The 23,866-nt window shown below is 44.8% G+C and overlaps 1 protein-coding gene across 2 annotated transcripts in view; it reads left to right on the forward strand.

Moving 5' to 3' along the window:
• MLXIPL (MLX interacting protein like) overlaps positions 1 to 23,866 on the forward strand; it is a 120,547-nt gene that overhangs the window by 81,359 nt on the left and 15,322 nt on the right. For both annotated transcript variants that reach the window (XR_014470293.1, XM_083172079.1), the window contains exons 8-13: positions 9,198 to 9,334; positions 9,633 to 10,116; positions 14,938 to 14,996; positions 15,636 to 15,867; positions 18,277 to 18,353; positions 21,584 to 21,703. Coding sequence is in view for 1 of the 2 variants with exons in the window: in XM_083172079.1 (XP_083028205.1) it covers positions 9,198 to 9,334; positions 9,633 to 10,116; positions 14,938 to 14,996; positions 15,636 to 15,867; positions 18,277 to 18,353; positions 21,584 to 21,703 (1,109 nt within the window). In the remaining variant the exon portion in view is untranslated. The remainder of the gene's footprint in view (positions 1 to 9,197; positions 9,335 to 9,632; positions 10,117 to 14,937; positions 14,997 to 15,635; positions 15,868 to 18,276; positions 18,354 to 21,583; positions 21,704 to 23,866) is intronic.

Below are 23,866 nucleotides of genomic sequence, written 5' to 3' on the forward strand. Positions count from 1 at the left end.
GTGAGCGGTATGCGTATCCTTATGCATGACCTTATATTAAGGAGGAGCGGACAGGAATCCTGCCCTTCCATGTCTGGCCGCTGGTTGTGTATTGTCTCCAGGGTTCCCACTTACACCTGTAGGATTAATGCCGCTGCTTCTTCCACTCGTGTCAGTGCAGGGCAGATGATCGCTGATGTCTGAGGGCAGCATGGGTAGCTCCCAGTGGATTGCTGGTCAGGCAAAAGCACAAGGAGATGCTGATGATGCTGAAGACAGAACCATAAGTGACACAACATGGTTCTTCTCCATAGCAATGGATCTTCTTCTTCTGCCATCAAAATACTTTTTTTCATCTTCCGCCATTACCAATATTATTTTCAAGTACCCCCAACTGGTCTGCAGAGTACCCCCAGGGGTACTAGTACCCCAGGTTGGGAACCACTGCCCTATACAACATCTATTCTATTTGGGAATATTATCAGTAAAAAAAAAAAAAAGTGATATATACAGTATTTCATTGGCTCATTTACAGTATCAACCTCTTATAACCCCTAGCTCATGTGATTGTTTTCTCAAATTGTGTACCGTGGAATTAAGAGAGTCATCTACACCCTTCTGTATAAAAGTACTGTGTTTTAGGGGTGCCTATACCACACCCGTGTCTTAGGGCCTTATTCTAGTTCACTCTTTCTGACAAAATCCAAGATGGACAAAACCATGTGCACTGCAGGTGGGGCAGATGTTACTTGTGAAGAGAGAATTAGATTTGTGTGGGGTTTTACTTCAAAGTGAGATCTATATTGCAGTGTAAAAATAAAGCAGTCAGTATTTACCCTGCACAGAAACTAAATAACTCACCCAAATCGAATTCTCTCTGCACATTTTACATCTGCCCCCCTGCAGTGCACATGGTTTTGTCCATCTAAGAAGGATTTTGGGTAGTTATATGTTAGTTGGGTGCCCACTATAGTTAGGACGTTCATACCACCACTATCCATGTCGGCATGGAGTTGATTTTATATAGTGTGGCGAGCGCAGAGTGCAACCGAGTCCGAAGCATGGCGAGCGTAACGAGCCCCGCGAGGGGACGCGGAAGCTAAGCAAATAGCTTAGTGGGCGCCCAACTAACATATAAGTACCGGATTTTGTCAGAAAGAGTGAACTAGAATAAGGCCCTTAGTGCTTGCTATGACAAATCAGAACATCCTACAACTATTCGGCCAATTTTTGTTTTGGAGTATAAAATCAAACTCCAATCACAGAGCCTTGTTAACCTGTCTGATCACAAACATGGAACCGTAATCCTCTATTGTTTTTTTTTAAAACCTCAAACTGCTTACAGTATATTACTGTGTGTAACGATGATGACATAATTACAATTGAAACTTCTAACATGATCAAAGCCGTCTATGGGGTTTATTCTAGTTCATTCTTTCTGACAAAATCCTTCTTAGATGGACAAAACCATGTGCACTGCAGGGGGGCAGATGTAACATGTGCAGAGAGAATTAGATTTGGGTGAGTTATTTTGTTTTTGTGCAGGGTAAATACTGACTGCTTTATTTTACACTGCAATATAGATCTCACTTTGAAGAAAAACCCCACCCAAATCTAATTCTCTCTGCACATGTTACATCTGCCCCACCTGCAGTGCACATGGTTTTGCCCATCTAAGAAGGATTTTGTCAGAAAGAATGAACTAGAATAACCCCCTCTGTATTTAATCTACAGTTTAGTTAAACACTCTGCGCCTTCTGATCCTTAAAAAAAAAATAGTAAAGCGTATACAAATCTATATAAGGTGCTGTTACATGTTTCACGGAGCCTTGATCATGAAATACCCCCTGTCGGCACAAGTCGGCTTGAAAAATAAAATGTGAAAAACCCATTTCAACCTTTTGACTGTCAAACTTCCCATTGTCGACATAATGCTTGTGTCGAGCTTCCGACCCTGTCAACCTTAGACATGTCGACCTATTTCATGCATCGACTTAAGCCCTGTCGACCTTTAGTGGTTGAACCTATTGAATGTCGACCAGCAGAGTGTCCACCTAGCGACCGTATCCCATTATGCCTATCCACGGTACATAGTGGTCATTTTCCACTGTTGTCAGTTTCTTAGACTGACCACAAGAACAATGTGGTTTTACAATACTTTCACCTTCACTTAAATAGTAACTTTGTATTAGTAGTTGTATGTGCGTTGTCTGGTTGGTGTGGTAGCAGGACATCATTTCTGAACTCTTCACAATCTATACGGGGTTTGTTACACCAGTCACTGATGTATATTTTTATTATTATTATTCCTTTTATTATTATTATTACTCGTCAATTGATGACAGCAGCATTGTTTATGCTATTTTGCAGTGGCGGAACTACCGAGGGTGCAGGGGGTGCAGCTGCTATGGGGCCCGGAGGCTGGGGCGACCCGTTGACAGCAACCAGTCCCCTGCACCCTCGGTAGTTTAATTATTTTATTATAAAGCCGCCGCACCCGCCTGCTTCAGCGAGCCTCCACCACAGCAACGAATAAGGAGCCGGGCGGGTGGTAGCGCCACGCAGCGCCGTGCAGTAGGAGTCAGATGAGAGATGGCAGCATGCGGAAGGAGGCGGGCGGGGTGTGGGCTGTGCACTGCGTGCGGACGGAGCCAGAAGGGGGGTGGTGCCCTCACTGTGTGGGAGAAGCCTGAACATGGAGAGTAGAAGGAGTGATGTTGCGCACTGAGCCTGCTGGTGCCCGCCCTGCATTCTGCTTGGCAGACAGGCCCACGCTGCCAGCTCAGTGAGTGACCGGGAGAGAAAGTACGGGAGAAATCCTGCTGGCTGCATCATTTTAAAATGTTTTATCTACTTTTTATTTTTAATGTGTTGATCTGCGTTTATGTGTTTTTTTTCTTAATGTGTTTATCAGGCTGTGACTATTGGCATAGTTTGTAATGGGCATTACGGTGTGCTGCATAATGTGTATAGGGCCTTGCAGTGTGTCGCATAATGTGTAAGGGTATTACAGTGTGTTGCATATTGTGTAAAGGGCATTGCGTGTGTTGTATATTGTTTAATGGCCTTTGCGGTGTGTTGCATAATGTGTAAGGGTATTACGATGTGTTGCATAATATGTAAGGGTATTACGATGTGTTGCATATTGTTTAAGGGTATTGCGGTGTGTCACATTTTGTGTAAGGGGCATTGCGGTGTGTCGCATAATGTGTATGGGGCCTTGCGTTGTGTTGAATTTTGTGTAAGGGTAGTATGGTGTGTAGCATATTCTGTAAGGGGCATTACAGTGTGTCGCATAATGTGTAATGGACAACCTAGAAATGACTGAGTACATCTTATTCTGGTCAGATTTACATTTGAGAATCTGGGTAAATATTGCTGTCATTTGTAGACCCCCTCATCCTCAAGGGAACGGCCATGGATAAAATCCTACGATTTAGCCAGGGGGCTAGCTGCAGACTCTGGTAGCAAACTCTGGTGTGAGTACATATTCTGGATGGCTTCCTTTTATATTGAAGATCCAAGCTGGCCCAAGCAGTAACTTATTTTTCTGAACACGTAATTTGTTGAAAATACCTAGAACACCCATACTAGAAAGGGACGGTAAAAGTCCTTACATAAGAAACATGTTAATACGTTACCCACTGCAGACCGGGTATCGGGTAACCTCCCGACGGTCTGGATTCCGACATTACACCGATGTCAGAATTCCGACTGTTAAAACCCTGACAGTCGGAATCCGACTTACAGGGGCTATTCTCCCTTGTCCATGACCCCCACAGAGGGAGAATAGAATAGGTGGCTCGAACAGCGAGTCACCTAGCCCACAAGGGGCTTCATTGCGCTGGCCTGCTGCCTGAGTTCCGGCAGTCGGGATTCCAATGCCAGACTAATGAGCGCTATACCCCATTCCTGCAGACCTACAAGGCTGTGTATCAGAGAAGCCAAACTCCAGCAAAATTGATGCTAGATGTTATATAGCAACAACAGCACAGCCGTGACTTGTCTGTCCGGGTAAGGCAGCATCACATAGTGTTGTCTTGTCTCTGGCAGCAAGCCCTGTGGCTAGTTCCTGTGGGTTCATTTAGATTTCCCTCTTTCGGAAACTGCTCCACCTTACCCTGTGACTAACCCACATCCTCCCTATGTAGCTTAATGACCCACAGTAAGCACGGCATGACCTGCCAGTTACCCGGCGACCTTTCTAGTCAGAGGACATACTAATAAGCGGAATTGCACAATCTGTGAAATGTTCTTTCTTTATTTAAGTGTGCTGTTTGGTATGCAGTCTGTGCAAGTGGCATGATTATAGTCAACTGTGTAAATCCATGGGGTATACAGTATGTGCCCGTAGCAACCTATCAGCTTAAACCTACCATTTTTTTTTGCCCTTGATAAATATTACCTCAATACTGATTGGTTGCTATGAGAAAAGGGGGGTGGGGGGTAAGCGGGGGGCCATGCTGAGCGGTTATGGCTAGTGATAGCCTCCATCATCAGGATCCTGCATGTACAGATAACAGCGGATATCGTTGATGATTCCCTTAAATCTCTGCATTTTGCCATGATAGAGGTGTGGGTCTTAATAACGAGATCCTGGTTTTCGGTTGAAAGATCTACAGTGATCAGTGATTTTCAACCTTTTTACCTTGCGGCACAATAAGTAAAAATTTTAAATTGCCAAGGCACACTATGAGATCCCCATATGGAAAAAAAACAAAAATATTGGCCCCCATATAAAAAACAATCACACTGGTCCCAACAGGTAACAAAAATAAAGTACATTGGCCCATTACATGGAAAGAAGAGACCAGTAAATAACAGTTGAACTGGTGGTGGCTGTAAACTGGTTTGGGCATCTCTAGATCTGGGGGCACACTTCAGAACACCTCAAGGCACACTAGTGTGCCACGGCACAGAGGTTGAAAAACACTGGTCTAGATAGACAGTCAATAGGAGGACACCAAAAGGTTGACATAAAAAAAGATAGACACATGAAAAGATTACTATGAGTTTTTCACAATTTTTTTCATTTGTGCACTTTTACACACTTCTCTATCCACGTAGACTACAATCATGAACGGTAAAGTGTGCCAAGTGAAGTGCCAGCGGAGCGAGGCACCAGGCCCTGAAGCATGGCAAGCGAAGTGAGCCATGCAAGGGTATGCGGTACACTAATTGTGGGTCCACGTCGACAGGTGTTGACATTGTCACCCAAAAATTAGATCATTTATGTTAACTTTTTCATGTGACTACCTTTATTTTTATGTGTACCTTTTGACCTTGTCGATTTTTTTTTTTTGCATTCAATAGGTTGACACCTATTGGTGTCGACCTCTAGACTGTCTATCTAATAATCCACGCCCAGCGATCCATGTACGTGTTTTACAGTACAGTCAGCTCTATCATAAAGTAAGTGATCTGCTGAAGTAGGCTGTGTATTCCATGTAATTGAATTGTTACATGAAAATAAGGTATTTTATAGTTGTGTTATCCATGTAATTATTCTCCTGCGGTCATGTGACGCAGAGGCGATATGATCCAATCAGCTCTTCTTACACAGGCTGTTTCGCCCAGTTCTGATTTACTACAAAGTTACCCTGGATAACGCAGAGGAAGGGTGTTTGAGCTACTGTTACTAGACACCATTTATTAATAATCGCACGTCAAGCTCCCCTATAAATAAAGGGAGATCTGAACTGAGATGAAACTGGAAATGTTTTACATAGTAACATAGTAATTAAGGCTGTAAAAAGACGTTAGTCCATCAAGTTCAACCTATCCACGTCCTTTGAAATTCTTTTAACGGATACTATTAATGAGCAGTGTGTGTGATGTGTGGTTGGTGTATAGCTACAGTTTACAAATAAAGTTAAAAGTTCATTGGCTAAACCCTTCGTGTTTTTGTCCTGCACAAGGCACATGATGTCTAGACAGTGTGAGTGGCCCTTTAATGGCTAATTTTGGCAGTGGCGGGTGCACTCTCACATGTGATGTGGTCAGGTTCCACTTTGCCATGAGTCTTCCTTCCCCTAGACCGTAAACACAAGCACGCTGAGCAGGAAGGATCTCATTTCACAACAATCACACAACTTGCATCAGACTCTATTTACCAACAATCCCAAATAAGCTCCTTTCCTTGTCCTTTGGAGTTCTCTCCGGCCTGTACAGTATATACATAAGGTGAGAAATGTGATATAGGGGACTTCATTCAGGGGCCGATAAAGAGTCTCATTTAATTAATTCTGTAATGATTTTTATTACAATATGGACTGTAGGCATTACTACCTTGAGGACAGTTCACCTTTTTCTTTTTTCTTAGTAATATATGAAAATGGATATGTGCCAGATTTAAGGGTCAGGCAGTCCATAGGCACAACAACTACCAATTTATGCTATTATTGCTATATTAAAAAATATTAGCAGCAGCTGCCCTGATGCATGGAGAAGCATAGTTGCAGGGCCACCCCGTAGCGGTGACCAGAAGCTCTGCATAATCGGACCCCTTGTGTTTCTCCAGCCCCGTTCTGTCTTTACAGCTACCGTCCCACAGTGTCTTTCCAGGCCCCTTCTGTCTCTACAGCTTCCACTCCACAATGTCTCTCTAGCCCTCTTCTGTCTGTACTGGTCCCACCTCACAGTGTCTCTCCAGCCTCCTTCTGTCTCTACAGCTCCCGCCCCACTGTGTCTTTCCAGCCCCCTTCTGTCTCTACAGCTTCCACTCCACAGTGTCTCTCCAGCCTCCTTCTGTCTCTACAGCTCCCGCTCCACTGTGTCTCTCCAGCCCCTTTCTTTCTCCACAACTCCAGTCCCATAGTGTCTCTCCAGTCCATTCTGTCTCTTCAGCTCCAGCCTTGCAGTGTCTCTTTAGACCAGTTCTTTCTTTCCAGTTCTTGCCCTACAGTGTCTCTCTATTTCCCTGTCTCTCCAGCACCAGTCCCACAGTGTCTTTCCAGCTCCCTACTGTTTCTCCAGCCCCCTACTGTCTCCTCACCTCCAGCCCTGAAATGCCCCTCCAACCTCTTCCTGTCTCTCCAGCCCATCAGTGTTTGTCCAGCCCCCTTCTGTCTCTACAGCTCAAGCCCTGCAGTGTCTCTCCAGCCTCCTACTGTTTCTTTAGCTGCAGCCCTACAGGGTCTCTTCAGCCCCCTTCTGTCTCTTCAGCTCCAGCACCCTCTGTCTCTCTGCCTCCAGCCCCGCAGTGTTCTTATTTTGAAAATGTCCCTTTTTTACTGTTATTAATTCACAGGATTGGGATTTAAAGGAGAGCGCTACCACTTATTGCTACAGCTAAGGTTTGCACACCTGTATAGTGTGGCAATGTCATTGCTGGGGGAGATTTACTTTCCCCATTATGAAGTCAACACTCACACATTAGGATTGATGCAGCTTGGAATGCGAGTGCCGAGATGGCCAGTATCGTTATCACTTTGCATAACCAGCATTTGCATTTACAAACCCTCAATCTGCCTTACCTAACTTTTTCTAAGTATAAAAGCCCCATTGTCACCCAGTTGCACCCCTACAGTAGGAGTTGTCACTGAGTTACTTAGAACTATGGATCACCTGCAGATGTGTACAGTCGGCTCTGGGTCATGTGCTAACCACACAACAGCCATGTGCAAAACTGACATTTAACTCTGCATCAGCCTCATTATTTCTTTCAAAGAATACATTCTGGGGAAGATGTATCAAACCTTGGTGAGTGATAAAGTGGAGAGTGATAAAATTCCATGGAATTTGTGATTTTGGGGGCAAAGGGGGAGATTTATCAAGCCTTGGTGAGTGATAACGTGAAAAAGTTGCCCCAATTAGCTTCGAACTATCATTTCAGACTGCTTGGGGCAACATCTCCCCTTCATCTACTAGCAACCATTCATCTTGTATCACTCTCCAAGGCTTGGTACATCTCCCCTATAGAGTTTTCCAATGACTTGTTGGAGCACCTAGTTATCCCAGTCCACCATCCCGAAGTGACCCCTTAGATGGGATTAGAGAGAATGGATCATCATGGACATGTCCTCCTCAACCCAGGCCTTCCAGTACAGCCGGCTCGTGGACTACCTCACATTTGGCAATACCTTCCTTAGTAGGTAGTTTAGCAGAACTCGTCACAGTGACTCTAGTAGGCCTGGCCCAACCAGTGGCTCTCCAGATGTTGTGAAACTACAAATCCCATCATGCCTTGCCACAGGATTGCTATAAGGTAGTGTTAAAACTGTGGCAAGGCATGCTGGGAATTGTAGTTTCACAACATCTGGAGAGCCACAGGTTGGACTGCTCTAGGAAGACACACTCAGTGACTATGGGCCAGATGTACTAAGCCTTTGTTCATCACTGCCGGCATTGGCAAGTTTAATTGCCATTTAGGGGGAGTGAAGCAGCAGTGACAGCAACTTCAAGCACATCGAAATTGGGCCCAATATGAAATCTTAAAGAGCTTTCTGCATTCCCATATCTGCTAAATCACTAGATGGTGATTCATAAGGCGATATGTACAGTAATAAGCCTTGAAAAGTGATAAAATGGAGAGAGAGATAAACCTCAAACCAAGCTCCCAGCCTGTGTCATGGCAGTTAGGGGCTGATTGGTTGCAGTGGTGTGCTGTGACCCAGAAATGGTGCTGCGGCAGACCATGCAGCTGATCCGGCAGATCAACACTATCCGCTTCCCCAAAGTGAGAGGATCTGATGCCCAGTCACATCTGCCTCATTGACAGGGGCATGCTTTCATATAGGCAGAAAGCATGTCCCTGTCACTGAGACACTTCTATAGGTGCCTCTTATACAGCTCTTTTAATGAGCTTTTACAGCCCGCAGCTTGGTGGCGCCCACTGTTCCTGGACCTTTTACAGTGACAGCTGGGGGCTAATAAAAAAAAGTATGGGGTAAAAATGATTAGAATAATACAAAGTATACCCTTATGACACATTATATGTGTCAGAAGTATTTTCTTTGTATTATGTTGTTATGTCAATAATTAATGACAGGGGAGGCACTGCCTCCCCTGACTGCATGTCCCTGATTGGCTGGTGGTTTATAACTCTACATTTTATCAATTTTTTATATCTGGCCCATAGTGTGGTGCATCATCAGAGTGTTTGAAGAAGACCATGTAGCCGTGATCCTTGGTGGATAAATGAGTATATACTGTATTAATATTAAGTGTCGCATGCAAATTCATCTTCCATTTATCTACTTGTGTTTTCTCTTTCATAGATTTTTTTAGTGGTCCCCGGCCTCTTCTCTCCCAGCAGCCTCCTCTTTCTTTCCAAGAATCCCATTGTTACTCCACCTTTAGCGAGGGAACTACCAGCCACCCACAATCTGCTATTGCCTGCCACCGAGTCCCACAGGTTGGCACATATACTGATATTTTTATGCGTCTACTTTTACTTCCTTTGCTTCTATTATAGTGTTTTGCATTTATTTTTTTGTTTTGAGCTTGGTGCCTTTTTCTTTCTATATTAACCCTTCCACTTCCTCTTATACTAATTGAAACGTTTCTCTCCGTCCTTCCTCTACTCACTTCTCATTCCCTCTTTGACTTTTCTGCATATATTTTTTCCATTTGACGATAATAACATAATGTTTAAGTTGTATTTGTGTTGAGTTATAGTTATTTACTTCTTTTTTTTCTTTTTTTTTTGCCAGCCCCACGGCACTTATGTCTCCCGGTCAGATTCCTGCTTTCCAAGTTCCGGATTCTCTTCTGCCTATGGCACAGCCGCAGTGCCGTGTATGCCATCCAGCACAGACACCAAACCACTGTCCCACTACCCTGAACCTAGTAATAGATACACGGGGGACGGTTTCCCTTCTGCTGGTTCTCTGTCCATACATTGTATCTCTTCTAACCTTGTAGTAGAGGATCAGGACATGTTTCCACCAGTAACCTGCCCCAAACACCACTATACCTCTGTGACTACAGATAGCACTATCCTAAATCATTCCGCACCTCTTTCCATCCATGCAGATGTTTACCCCTTATACGCAGAACCTTCAACACATATTGATACGTCCCATGTTTTTCCAATGCCCAAACCACATGTACGAAATTCAGTCAACAAACTCCGAAGGTCTTCTGCAGAGGAAACATCGAGGCCGGCCCCCTGTGTCATTCAGCCATGCGTTTCAGGTAATGATAAGCATACAGAAATAAGTGAAATTGCAACCAACCCTGGACTAGTAAAAATCGAAAGGTTGTCCTTAAACACACATACACCTTTCAGATCGCAAATGCAGGGTCGCACCCAAGATTCGGACACTAGTCCGTCCTGAGGGCTACCCAGCAGTTTGTTGCCGGGTCGCTGATGTCACCCGGTGGGCGGGGTGCATCATGCGGGGGCAAGCAACCTTGCTCCGACCCGGGTAAAACCCTTCTTTTAACCTGGGTCGGATTGCCGGGTTACTGGACCCAGGTTTTTCAAAATGGTGCTTTCACATTGCACAGAGACTCGGGTCAACCCGGCAAAACTATGGGTCGGACACAGGTTATTTGTGCGGTGTGAAAGGGGTAAGGGGATTCAATTTACTAAAGATACAAAATCTTAAAGGAGGTGATTTCCATAGCAACCCTTCAGATTATGGACCTGATGCAGATCTGATGTGGGCGCAAATTTGCAGACCGGGTGATTATCGATAGACTGCGCATATGTATGGCCCATAGTACGCATACGTGAGGCCTTCCTGTGATAAGATCCTGATACTCTTTTAATTGTTGGCCTAAGCAAGTGGATTGACAGAAAGACGGCATTTTATAGGTGGTAACTGGCCGTTTTCTGGGAGTGTCAGGGAAAACGCAGTCATTTAAAGGGAAGGTGTGTGATTTCGGCTCCGGCCCCGATCTGACTGCTTCCATAGCAGCCGCCAAGTAAGCCTTGAGCTACATACCTACGGAACACAGTGGAAAAATCATTCGATGGGGAGCGGCTTGAGTATGGACTTGCTGCAAATAGTCGATCCAGCTCATTTTTGCAAGCCGCACTAAGCAATATTCAGATTTGCATGTGGCGGGATTTCACTCTGGCGGTGCAGCGCCTACCTGATAGCTGGGCTCCAATAATTAGAAGTCTAGCGATCAGGTCTGAATTAGGCCCAATCCAATGAGGCTGATTCGCCATGTTTTTATGGCGAATTTGTGCTGTTTGGCGAATTTTTGACAAAAACGGTGAATCACCCTATTCAATGACCACATGGCGAATACATTTGAAGTTTTTTTTTGCCATGATTCACAGAGTAGCAATCGCTATCTTTTTATGGAGAAGTGGAATGTGAACTTTTAAAATAAAGTGTTTTGTTTTTTACATTTGGTGTCAAAAAATCAGGAATTTTATTCTGAGGAGGGGCATGCTATTTTTATTCATGTGCTGTAAGCACATGAATATATATTTAATTTAAAAAAAATTTTTTTTTTTTTACACAGCAGCCAGCAGGGGGCGCCGGAGCCGAGCCGCTCATTACATATTCATATATTCACTGCACCCGATCGTTACGATCGGGTATAGTGAATATACGGTCCCCTGCTGGCACCCCCGGGGGGGCAGCCTGTGCTGCCTGGCACCCGGGGAGCCCACCTCCCCCCCACAAACGTTCTGGGGCAGGCAGAGAGACTTCCATCTCTCTGCCTGCCACCGTCCTCAGGCTCCCGGCTGCATTCGCCGCAGGAGCTCATATTCACCAGTCAGGGGCAGCGAGCCCCTGACACGTTGAATACCGGAGCCCGCCGGCTCCGGAACGTGGCGAATGTGCAGCGAATCCTAAAAAGGATTCGCTGCACCTCGCAGGTATTCTCATTGAATACCGCCCAATGTCTATCGTTTCTATATTGCGTCCTAGAAAATGAAAGACAGAATCTGATTGGTTGCTATGGGCAACATCACCTCTTCATTTTTAGAATATTTTGTAACTTTACCCCTTGAATTTGTTGATCAAATTGGGTATTTGTCTTGTGGGCATGTATGATGTGGGGGTGAGAGAGGTAATAACAACAAAACCACCTGGTCTGCATAAAAATAATTAAAACTTTGAGTGCCAACATCTCTGTGAGAGATGGTCAAAATACCTGCTAAAAATGCCAGTGTTGCTCACATTTGTTTTATAAATACAAATACTTATTGTTGTGTAAAAAAAGGTTATATTTCCTATATAAGGTAAAACATTAGCGGTCATTATGATGAATAAAAATGTTTTTTTGGCAATTTTCAAACCTATTTTTACAAATTCACTTGGCACCCAAAGGATTAAAATGCTGGCAAAAATATATCACTACAACTATCAAACACCTACAGTAGTTCTGTAACCACACATTAGAAAGCACTTTATACTAAATATTCTATTGCCAATGCCCCAGTGGAGTTTACAGCCTACAATACTTAAACTGACGCATTTTGCAATTCAAGGCCATTAATTGGTAGTAATCATGGCCTCATCTTTATGTTAATTTTCTAATTACACCATAATCATCACACTATTTGAAACAAAAAATGCCAGGATCATAGCATGTATGCATTTTTGGGCAACCGTCCTATCCCATCATATAGATTGAAATGCAAATGGCTGGATGGAAAATCCAGTTTGTATGACTTTATCGGATCTTTTTTTAGCTGTGTACACACGGGGGCGATTTAAGCACATATCGCTGGCAATATGGTCGCTGAGCGACCATATTGCCAGTAATTTCATGTGCTGTGGGAGATAAATCACCGGGAGCGTGCTCCCACTGCCAGCCCTTCATGGTCGCAGGAGCATGCACCTCCGATTATCGCTAAAAATTGCTGGTCACTGGTACACAATGTACTTTGTACCAGTGACCAGTGATTTCTAGTGAAAATGAGGTACAGACTGAATGAAAAAGAATAGCTTGCAATTTTCAGCAAAAATCGCTGGTCTCTGATGTAAACGGTACACTGAGCAATATATTGCTGAGAGATATTGCAAGTTTAAGCCAAAATCGCTCAGAGACCAAATCACACCATGTGTACACATCCACTTACTGAGCGTTTGTATATGTGGGTCAGATTTGACACAGAGGGACTGATGTAAGGTTGCATGTAGCTCTGTTTTGCAGATGGATCTTGCTATTTTATATTTTAACACTGTGGGCGAGATGCACTATGGGCCTTATTCTAGTTCACTCTTTCTGACAAAATCCTTCTTAGATGGACAAAACCATGTGCACTGCAGGTGGGGCAGATGTTACTTTTGCAGATATAATTAGATTTGGGTGGGGTTTTACTTCAAAGTGAGATCTGTATTGCAGTGTAAAAATAAAGCAGCCAGAATTTACCCTGAACAGAAACAAAATAACTCAACGAAATCTAATTCTCTCTGCACATTTTACATCTCCCCCCCCCCCTGCAGTGCACATGGTTTTGTCCGGTACTTGTGTAATATCTGGGCGCCCGATTTTTTCATTGTATCACATTGCACTACTTAAGGCATGCAATGCAATGCAATGTGATTTTTCATTGTAAAGACCAGATTTTTAATTGTATAGTCACCCATGGGTGATTTCATACCCCCACTATCCAACTACGCATGGAGTTGATTTTATATAGTGTGGCGAGCCCGAAGCGTGGCGAGGGGACGCAGAATACATGTAAAGTAATCCACGTCCCCTCATGGGGCTCGCTGCGCTCGCCACGCTTCGGGCTCGGTGGCTCGCTGCGCTCGCCACACTATATAAAATCTACTCCATGTGTAGTTGGATAGTGGGGGTATGAAATCACCCATGGCTGACTATACAATTAAAAATCGGGTCTTTACAATGAAAAATCGCATTGCATCGCATTGCATGCCTTAAGTAGTGGCATGCAATGAAAAAATCGGGCGCCCAGATAATACAAGTACCTTTTGTCCATCTAAAGCAGCCCATACACGCTGCGATGCGGGCTGTGCGTTCTGTGCTTTGCACGTCATCGCACAGTACAAAAAGTATGTGCTTGCACATACTTTTTGTACTTTGTTTGCATCACATTGCATCGCATTGCATGCACAATGCATGCACAGGCAATGCAATGTGATCCGTGCTTGTTAATCACGGAACGCACGCACGTATCGCAGCGTGTATGGACAGCATAAGAAGGATTTTGTCAGAAAGAGTGAACTAGAATAAGGCCCTAAGTTTCAAAAGTGATAAAGTGGAGTGTGATAAACAACCAACCAATCGGCTCCTGCCTGACATTTTTCAAACACAGTCTGTGACATGGCAGGTAGGAGCTGATTGGCCGGCTGTTTATCACTCTCCATTTTATCACTTTTGAAGCTTATTGCTTATGGCCCTGTGTCTGCTTCATGCCCAAATCTACACAACTATTGTATATGCAACAACATGTAAGCCAGGTGCTCAGAGGGCGTGGTTTACGGACATTCTGATTTGGACAGATCAGCAGTCTGGTACAGGTGCACTCTGATAGTAAGTTTGGCTACTTAAGCAATCGCTTGGCTGGGCGCAGTGTGACTGCATTAAGGGTCTGATTCAGACCTGTCAACTCTGCTGCATATGTCGTAGCCAGGTGATCAGGTAAACAATGCCCGGCCAAACGAACCCCACCCACGCAAAATCATTGATGGTCGCACACTAGTCAAAAGGTTGACATGGTCACATGGGTGACACAACTTATGATTTACAGGATTTTTTAAAATAACTTTTCATACTTGACCATCCGTGTGGTATAGTGTTTGGAGCGGAGCATGGCAAGGAATCGGTACACTAATTTGGAGTCCAAGTGAAGATATGTAGAAATTGCCACCCAATTTTTTTTTTTTTATTCCTGTCGACCATTTTCCGCCGACCTATTGTTTGTGTCAACCTTGTTCATGTCGACCAATTGACTGTCGACATAGACACTGTTTGTTGACACTTTATACCATAACCAATTATTTATGACGGGGACATTGTACCAAGAAATCACCTTGTTTGTGCCTGTTCTGATAATATTGTATTTTTTTCCATCAGGTAAGACAGACTCGTCAGCGCAGATGCCGTCTGTTGAGCCGAAAGGGCACAATACAACGGTAAGCCCTGTGACTGGGTAATCCTAATTGTAGGAAGGTGTAACTCAGCACTAAGAACTGCCTGCCCACATGCCCTAGCAGCTGTAGCTTGGCATCCGGGTGGTTGACAGACAATGTGTAGGTCAACAGACAACAGGTTGACACCACAAGAACAAGGTCGATTATGACAAAGGGTTGAAACTAAAAAGGCCAACGCAGAAAAGTCGACAAGTGAGAAGGTCGATATAAGTTATTCCAGTTTTTTTTTTTTTTCTTTTCATATTTTACCATCCACACGGACACGTGGCATGGTGATACAAGCGGTACACTTACTGGGGGTCTACATTTATTGGATACTTTAATAGAGGTTATGCCTGATTACCATTGAAAAGTGAAAAAATATATGGGGTGAGATTTAATAGGATGAGAGATTCAGAAAGTGAGAGATTTTGTGAGAAATCTCCAGTTTTTTAAAGCGGCAATCATTTACACTGCAAAATCAGACTGGTCGTGTAGTGTAAATGATTGCCGCTTTAAAAAAAACTCGCGATTTCTCACAAAATCTTTCACTTTTTGAATCTCTCATCCTATTAAATCTCACCCATGGTGTTGTATTAACATCAATAAATGTTAATGAGCATTGTCTGCATTTCTCCTCAGACAGGCGGTCGGTCAGATAGCATGTCTTTTCCTGGCATCACTGTACCTGTTGTTCCGCCCATTCCTTCATCCTCCACACGAAGTGCTCTCGGATTTCCTTCCCCTCCCCCTGCAATATTCCTCAGTCCTGTCTTATGTTCCCCAAACAACGACAGCGTTTCTGGGACCACAAATTTGGAAAGTCCGCCACTGCTTCCTAAGACAGAAAGACTGTCGCCAACATCAGGCTATGGTGAGTACGGGTACAAAAGGCATGTTTTTGCCCTATTCCAGAATGAATGCCTCCTAGGGCAGTATTCAATGAGAAAAATTCGCTGTGATTTCTGGAGAGTTTGTGCTTTTCACGCGGTGGAGAGAGGTTTTTTTTCTCCAAAGGCGAGCCACCCTATTCAATGTGAAATATTCTCCGTCTTTCTAAGTGATTCTCGCCGTCTTTCTCCGTGTAGAAATTCTCCATCTTTTGATGGAGAGCAGGAATGTGAACTTTTAAACTAAAAGGGTGTTTTTTTTAATTTTGGTGTCAAAAAATCAGGGTTTTTTTTCTGTGAAGGGCCATGTTATTTTTATTCATGTGCCTATAGCACATGAATATATATTTAATTTAAAAAAAAATATTTTTTTACATTTTTTTTTTTTTTTTTTTTACACAGTGCAGCCAGCAGGGGGCCGGAGCGCTCGAGCCGCTCATTAGATATTCATATATTCACTGCACCCGATGCACGTTCGGGTACAGTGAATACTGGGTCCCCCGCTGGCTATAGGGGGGGCAGCCTGTGCTGCCTGGGTCCAGGGGAGCCCTGCTCCCCTCCCCATATCCCCTGCAGCAGCCAAGAGAGACTTTAATCTCTCCTGGCTGCTACGTCCCCCGGCTCCCTGACAGCTCCCTGCCGCGGACGCTCGTCCGCTGCAGGGGTTAAGACTCGCCGCGAGTGGCGGCGAGTCTTTAACACGTTGAATAGGGGGAGCAGGAGTGGCAGCGAGCCCTCCGGAACACGGAGAGTGCACGGCGAGCAAAAAAAAATGCTCGCCGTGCACGGAGAATATTTTCATTGAATACTGCCCCTAGTCTAATGGGGCCTACACACGGGGAGATTTTTCTGATCGATGCTAGATTGCTCAGACCACTCAGCACACAGAGCTTCACAGCGCCTTCTGTCAGGAGCCAGTGTTCTCCCGTGAGAACACTGGCCCTGACCAGCGATCTAACTAGATGTATCTAGTTAGGTGATATCGAAGATCAGGGGGATTGCACATCGCTATCACTATGACCCCTACACACGGAGTGACGTAGGGTCAATTTCTAAGCAATCTAGTCAGATCGCTTAGAAAATGCCCTGAAATCGCTTCCTGTGTAGGCACATAACACTAAAGTGCACGTATCACATACACTCACACTGTAGTCAATTGTTTTGTGAGCTAAATAAATATTCATAGGAATGCAGATTAAATTTACTAGGAACTATTACATCACTGAGTCATTGCAACACTGTATGCTACAAGTGTCAGCAATTAGTGCGTTGATACACCCGCACTGACCGGTAAAGTGCAAGTAACATCTGCAGGATGTAACATTGCAATTATGCACAAATCTACAACTTTGTAAAATAAATTCAAACCTTTAGTACTAGTAACAAATGTTAAGGTGACCATACATCTACAGATTGATTGGACTGGTTGGAACAAAAACCTGGTAATATCTGAATGACAGTTTTTGGCAGTTTTCCAGCATTTCAAAGCAAATGGTCAACTGTCATTTGCTCTCATCCATTACCAGGATTATGTTCCAACCAGCCCAATCTGACAATCGATCTGTAGATGTATGACCAGCTTAAAACTTCAACCACAATAGTGTAAAGCCAGCCATACATCTACAAATCGATTGTCAGATTGGGCTGGTTGGAACCAAAATCTGGTAATGGATGAGAGTAAATGACTGTTGACTATTTGCTTTGAAATGCTGGAAAACTGCCAAACTGCCATTCAGATATTACTAGTTTTTTTTTCCAACCAGCCCAATCTGACAATCGATCTGTAGATGTATGGACACCTTTACTCTTTACTTCTTAGGCTGGGTACACATTAGATCTCAGGATCCCACACAGTCCATGTTTTGCAGATCTCCTCACAGAATCGCAAGTGAAATAATTAGCTCCACCTGTGGATCTTTTAAAATGTGTCAATGAGTAATGAGCGCACTTGTGCACCTGCCAGGTGACCTGGAAAACGTGAACTGTGAGGGGTCATGAGGACCGAGTGTATCCCACCTGATGTGCCCTAAAGCTAATGGGATGAATCCGATGTAAGCGGGCAGAATTGCGCAATCACAGGTGCACATATTGGATGACCTATTGTCTGATGTGTACCAAGCCTTACTTTACAAATTCTATTTGACACCATTTTAAAATTAAATAGTCATATCTTTTATATCTGGGTTGTCAAACTTCCAGCCCGCCAGCTTTTTTTTGGGAACTACACATCCAAGCATTCCCTGACACAGTTTTAGCGCTCCCTAATAGAAAATCTGTGGCAGGGCATGCTGGTATCTGTAGTTCCACAACTTTACATAGAGGATTATAACATTAAAATTCCTTTTTTTAAATGTTTTGTATTTTGAACTTTTCTCTTGTATTTGTCATTGTAGGTGATGACCGTAAAGACTCGCTGACTGTGCCATGTACCCGGGTTGCCAACTGCTGGAGCAGACCTAACAGCAAGAAGGTGAGTATTGCTGACTGGAGGGTAACCTGTGTGCTTCTACTGTGCTGGTTATGAAATGGAACAAATTGTTCATGGATAAGTTTGTTATTTTTTTAGACTCCTGGAGCATTATTTAGAGCTAGATTCATTTTTGGAATGGATATGTAACAGTTCGTAAAAGACATTTACAAAAAAAAAGAAACTAGAAACAAATGTAACGTACTTTCTCTAAACCCAAAAATATGAGAACTGCACATAGATCTTCATCTTGGCAGCGTTAGTTAGACCTATTACCCTATGTGTACACAAATAAATAATATACTGAATGTGTCCATAAAGAATATAGGCCCTTATTCAGACCTGATTGCAGGACAAATTTGTTCTCAAAATGGGCAAAACCATGTGCACTGCAGGTGGGGCAGATGTAACATGTATAGAGAGAGTTCAATTTGGGTGAGGTGTGTTGAAACTGAAATCTAACTTGCAGTTAGATAAAGCAGCCAGTATTTACCCTGCACAGAAACAAAATAACTCACACAAATCTAACTCTCTCTGCACATGCACATCTGCCCCACCTGCAGTGCACATGGTTTTGCCCATTATGAGAACAAATTTGTGTTGACAGCGTTATTGATAAATGTGAAAGTAACATTAACCATATGCGGTACAATGCAATGAAATACAAATTCCTTCCCAACAGCCAATCAGCAGCGGTTAGATGGCGCTGCTGATAGTGGATATTATTGTCACGTATCTTTGTATCGGTCCTCTAGTATACCCACCAGTGATATACCCCCTAAGGGGCATTTCTGGGGATGAGGGGCACATCTAGCTATGTCGCACATACATGAACACACACTTACTGTTCTGCCTAATTGGCAAGGGAACACATGTCTGCAATCTTGGCAAACATCCCTTTGCAGTGGGCCAGGTTCCGTGCGACTCTGCTTGCGCCAAGTATCTGTTTTGGGTGAATGTGCATATTAAATACAATGTGATGCAACAAAACCTCTTCACTGATTTCATTTGCGACCCTTATATATGTTTGCAATGAATCTGCAGATGAAGTGCTGTGATGTTACGCCCACAGCTTTATTCACAGCCAAATGCTTTGTACATTGATTCAGTCGCACATAGATGCACAAGTGTCAAATGAAGCAATGCAGGCTGCAGTCTCCTGAAGTTTTTGTTGCATCACTTTGTGATTAAAAAATAAACATCCTCTTGTAAAATATGCTGTGCACAGCTCACACTGTATAGTGTATTGAGGTTAACGGCCAGATGTATCCAGCTACAAAAAGTGATAAAATGGAGAGTGATACACAGCCAGCCAATCAGCTCCTACCTGCCATGTTACAGGCTGGGTTTGAAAAATGTCAGGTAGGAGCTGATTGGCTGGTTGTTTATCACTCTTCACTTTATCACTTTTTGAAGCTTGATACATCTGGCCCGAAGTGTATGAACCCACATGGGTATAACAGGACTACATACTGTACTGTACTTGAGATTTTTAACATTGCGTTTCAATTTGATATGTCTCTCACTATGCAATTATCAGCAAGTTTATAGGATGGATTAGGCAATAATTGCGCGCAATGTGTACTGTATGCTAGCGATGATCAGACAGCCGCACATGAAAACTCCTCCAACAAGTCCAACTTGTGATCATCGGTTGGCTGCCTCTGGCAGTGTAAGCACTTTGGCGGCTGCCCCTAGGTCCTTCACAGCAGAGTAAATGGGAAGGAACCAAGATATCCTATAGCCATACACTGTGAGTGATCTCATAATCTATGCCCCTTATATCTGCTATTTCATACTGTCAGGTAAAATGTCTTTTGGTCTGGCAGACATTGTATCTGACCATTCATGTCCCCGTTAGTGGCACAAAGTTTTCAGGGCAGAGGGGGACTGTGGGGATTCCAGTCCTGGCCCTGACAGAAAGCGGGCCCAGGACTGGAGCCTATCAAGTATAATTTGTCATAATTTCTCTTGACGCAATATACATTACATGTAGAGGTTGAGTAGTGCAGCCATTGCTGCGGACACGGGAGGTCTTACCAGACAAACCAGGGGTTTCGACAAGAGGGAGGGGGGTCCTGACTATTTTGGCAATCCCGTGCCCCACAATTTTTGATCGTTGCCCTGGGGCAGGCTACATCATCAGCCAATAGCCCTTATTCTGGTTCACTCGCAAAGACAAATTTGCTCTCTAATGGACAAAACCATGTGCACTGCAGGTGGGGCAGATGTAACATGTGCAGAGAGACTTAGATTTGGGTGTTATTTTGTTTCTGTGCAGGGTAAATACTGGCTGCTTTGTTTTTACACTGCAATATAGATCTTACTTTGAAGTAAAACCCCACCCGAATCTAACTCTCTCTGCACAAGTAACATCTGCCCCACCTGCGGTGCACATGGTTTTGTCCATTTGAGAAGGAATTTGGGTACTTATGAGTTATCTGGGCGCCCGATTTTTTGATTGTATGCCTTAAGTTAAGGCATACAATCAGATGCGATGCGATGCGATGCGATATCGCATCGCATCGCATGCGACCATCGGATGCGATGACCCGATTTTTCCATAGGAATCAATGTTAAAATGGACTGAGTCCATTTTAACATGGAATTCAATGGGAAAAAGGGGTCCTCTTCATACCCCTACTATCCAAGTGGGCATGGAGTTGGATATAAACCTGTGGCGAGCGTAGCGAGCCACCGAGCCCGAAGCGTGGCGAGCGAAGCGAGCCCCGCGAGGGGACGGTATTCTATGTCCCCTCGCGGGGCTCGCTACGCTCGCCACGCTTCGGGCTCGGTGGCTCGCTACGCTCGCCACAGGTTTATATCCAACTCCATGCCCACTTGGATAGTAGGGGTATGAAAAGGACCCCTTTTTCCCATTGAATTAAATGTTAAAATGGACTCAGTCCATTTTAACATTGATTCCTATGGAAAAATCGGGTCATCGCATCGCATCGCATCCGATGGTCGCATGCGATGCGATGTGCCCGATCTGACCCGATTTAGAAATCGGGCGCCCGGATAACTCATAAGTACCGGAATTTGCCTTTGCGAGTGAACCAGAATAAGGGCTATTGCATGTTGAATAAGGGCCAATGTAACAATGCCCGAGTATCTGCAGTTAGAAGTAAAAGGGTTAGATGGATGGGCGCATGTTGTTTTATTTACATTGATATAAAATGACACCTTTCCTCCACGTCACGCCTGTGCATACCGTCTACATGCCTCTACAGGTGGAGAGCCGCCGCATAACACACATCTCAGCCGAACAGAAGCGACGCTGTAACATTAAGCTGGGATTTGACACCCTGCACAGCCTGGTGACAACACTGCATGGACAGCACACTAACAAGGTAACTCACATGGGTCCGCGCACATTGTACCAAAATAGGTCACCCTGACATTTACCATGCAATAGGTCAGCAAATCAGCCCATACTAACAGTGCATGTTTTCCATATCTACTTACAGACTGACACATTTTAAAAGATCAAGCGGTGGTTGTAATTATTTTACTTGGGATTCTGTGAGGAGATGTGGAAAACATGCCCTGTTTGTGTGTCCCTGTAGAAGCACTATGATAGATGTTTGTTTGCTCCCAAAACAATCATGAGTTGTGGATTAATTAACTGATGTTACCAGCTTGAGTTATGTCTGGGAATTAGTTGTGCTGAGGTTATATTGTAAAATCAATAATGCCCAGAGAAGTCCAATGTAAATAAGCAGCACCAGTGCTGAAGCCTACATTGCTCACCATTAAATCACAAGTGGCAAGTGGTCTTGATGATGATTGCGGTATCTTTTCTGCCTGATCAAGATTTGTAAATTGCAGCCCACACCAGGCATGTATGTGCATACTAGCAGCCCAGAGGGGAGACAATTGCTCCCCCCTTCTCATATACTACCAAGACCCCAGTGACAGCAGCAGTCACACACTCCTCCAAAACCACATAGCAACACCCCAGTAGCACCCAGTCACACACTCTACTGCCCTGCATGTACATCCAACACCCCAGTAGCACCCAGTCACACTACTGCCCCTGCATGCACTTCCAACACCCCAGCAGCTCCTAGTCACACACTGTACTGCTACTGCCCATGCATGCACTTCCAACGCCCCAGCAGCACCCAGTCACACTACTTTCCCTGCATGCACTTCCAACGCCCCAGTAGCACCCAGTCACACTACTGCCCCTGCATGTACATCCAACACCCCAGCAGCACCCAGTCACACTACTGCCCCTGCATGTACATCCAACACCCCAGCAGCACCCAGTCACACTACTGCCCCTGCATGTACATCCAACACACCAGCAGCTCTTAGTCACACACTGTACTGCCCCTGCATGCACTTCCAACACCCCAGCAGCACCCAGTTACTCTACTGCCCCTGCATGTACATCCAACACCCCAGCAGCACCCAGTCACTCTACTACCCCTGCATGTACATCCAACACCCCAGTAGCACCCAGTCACACTACTGCCCCTGCATGCACTCCAACACCCCAGCAGCACCCAGTCACACTACTGCCCCTGCATGTACTTCCAACACCCCAGCAGCTCCCAGTAACCCTACTGCCCCTGCATGTACTTCCAACACCCCAGCAGCTCCTAGCCACATGCTGTACTGCCCCTGCATACACTTCCAACACCCCAGCAGCTCCTAGTCACACACTGTACTGCCCCTGCATACACTTCCAACACCCCAGTAGCACCCAGTCACACACTGTACTGCCCCTGCATGTACATCCAACACCCCAGTAGCACCCAGTCACACTACTGCCCCTGCATGTACATCCAACACCCCAGCAGCACCCAGTCACACTACTGCCCCTGCATGTACATCCAACACCCCAGCAGCACCCAGTCACGCTACTGCCCCTGCATGTACATCCAACACCCCAGCAGCTCTTAGTCACACACTGTACTGCCCCTGCATGCACTTCCAACACCCCAGCAGCACCCAGTCACTCTACTGCCCCTGCATGTACATCCAACACCCCAGCAGCACCCAGTCACACTACTGCCCCTGCATGTACTTCCAACACCCCAGCAGCTCTTAGTCACACACTGTACTGCCCCTGCATACACTTTCAACACTCCAGCAGCACCATCTCTTCCCCCAATTAACTAGCAACACCACAGCACACAAACACTACCTGTTTCCAGGGACTTCTTTTCTTGTAATCTGCTGCTCCTACAGCAACAGTAGAGGCCGTAGGCCCTGCTTGTGTGATATGGAAGATCCAAAACAGGTTGGAGGTGCCATTTGCTTAAGCCTCTGCCCAGCACCTTTTATGTACATTGGTGCAGTTTCCTTGCTGGAAATCAGACCCTAGACTAGGAGCGGACCCCAGGGTCCGGGCCCTGGGAAAGGGAGGGCAGCAGCACCTGCCCCATAGGTTCCTTGCTTACACCTTCTCTGGGGAGCATAAAGCAGAACTATTGAGTAATGAAGGAATCAGGGCTGGTTCCCTAAGGTGACTGCCTTCCATTGTCTCCTGCATTTGTGCCCTT

The sequence above is a fragment of the Crinia signifera genome, chromosome 2 (assembly GCF_055691185.1).
Source record: "Crinia signifera chromosome 2, ASM5569118v1, whole genome shotgun sequence".
In the NCBI taxonomy this organism is placed as follows: Eukaryota; Metazoa; Chordata; class Amphibia; order Anura; family Myobatrachidae; genus Crinia; species Crinia signifera.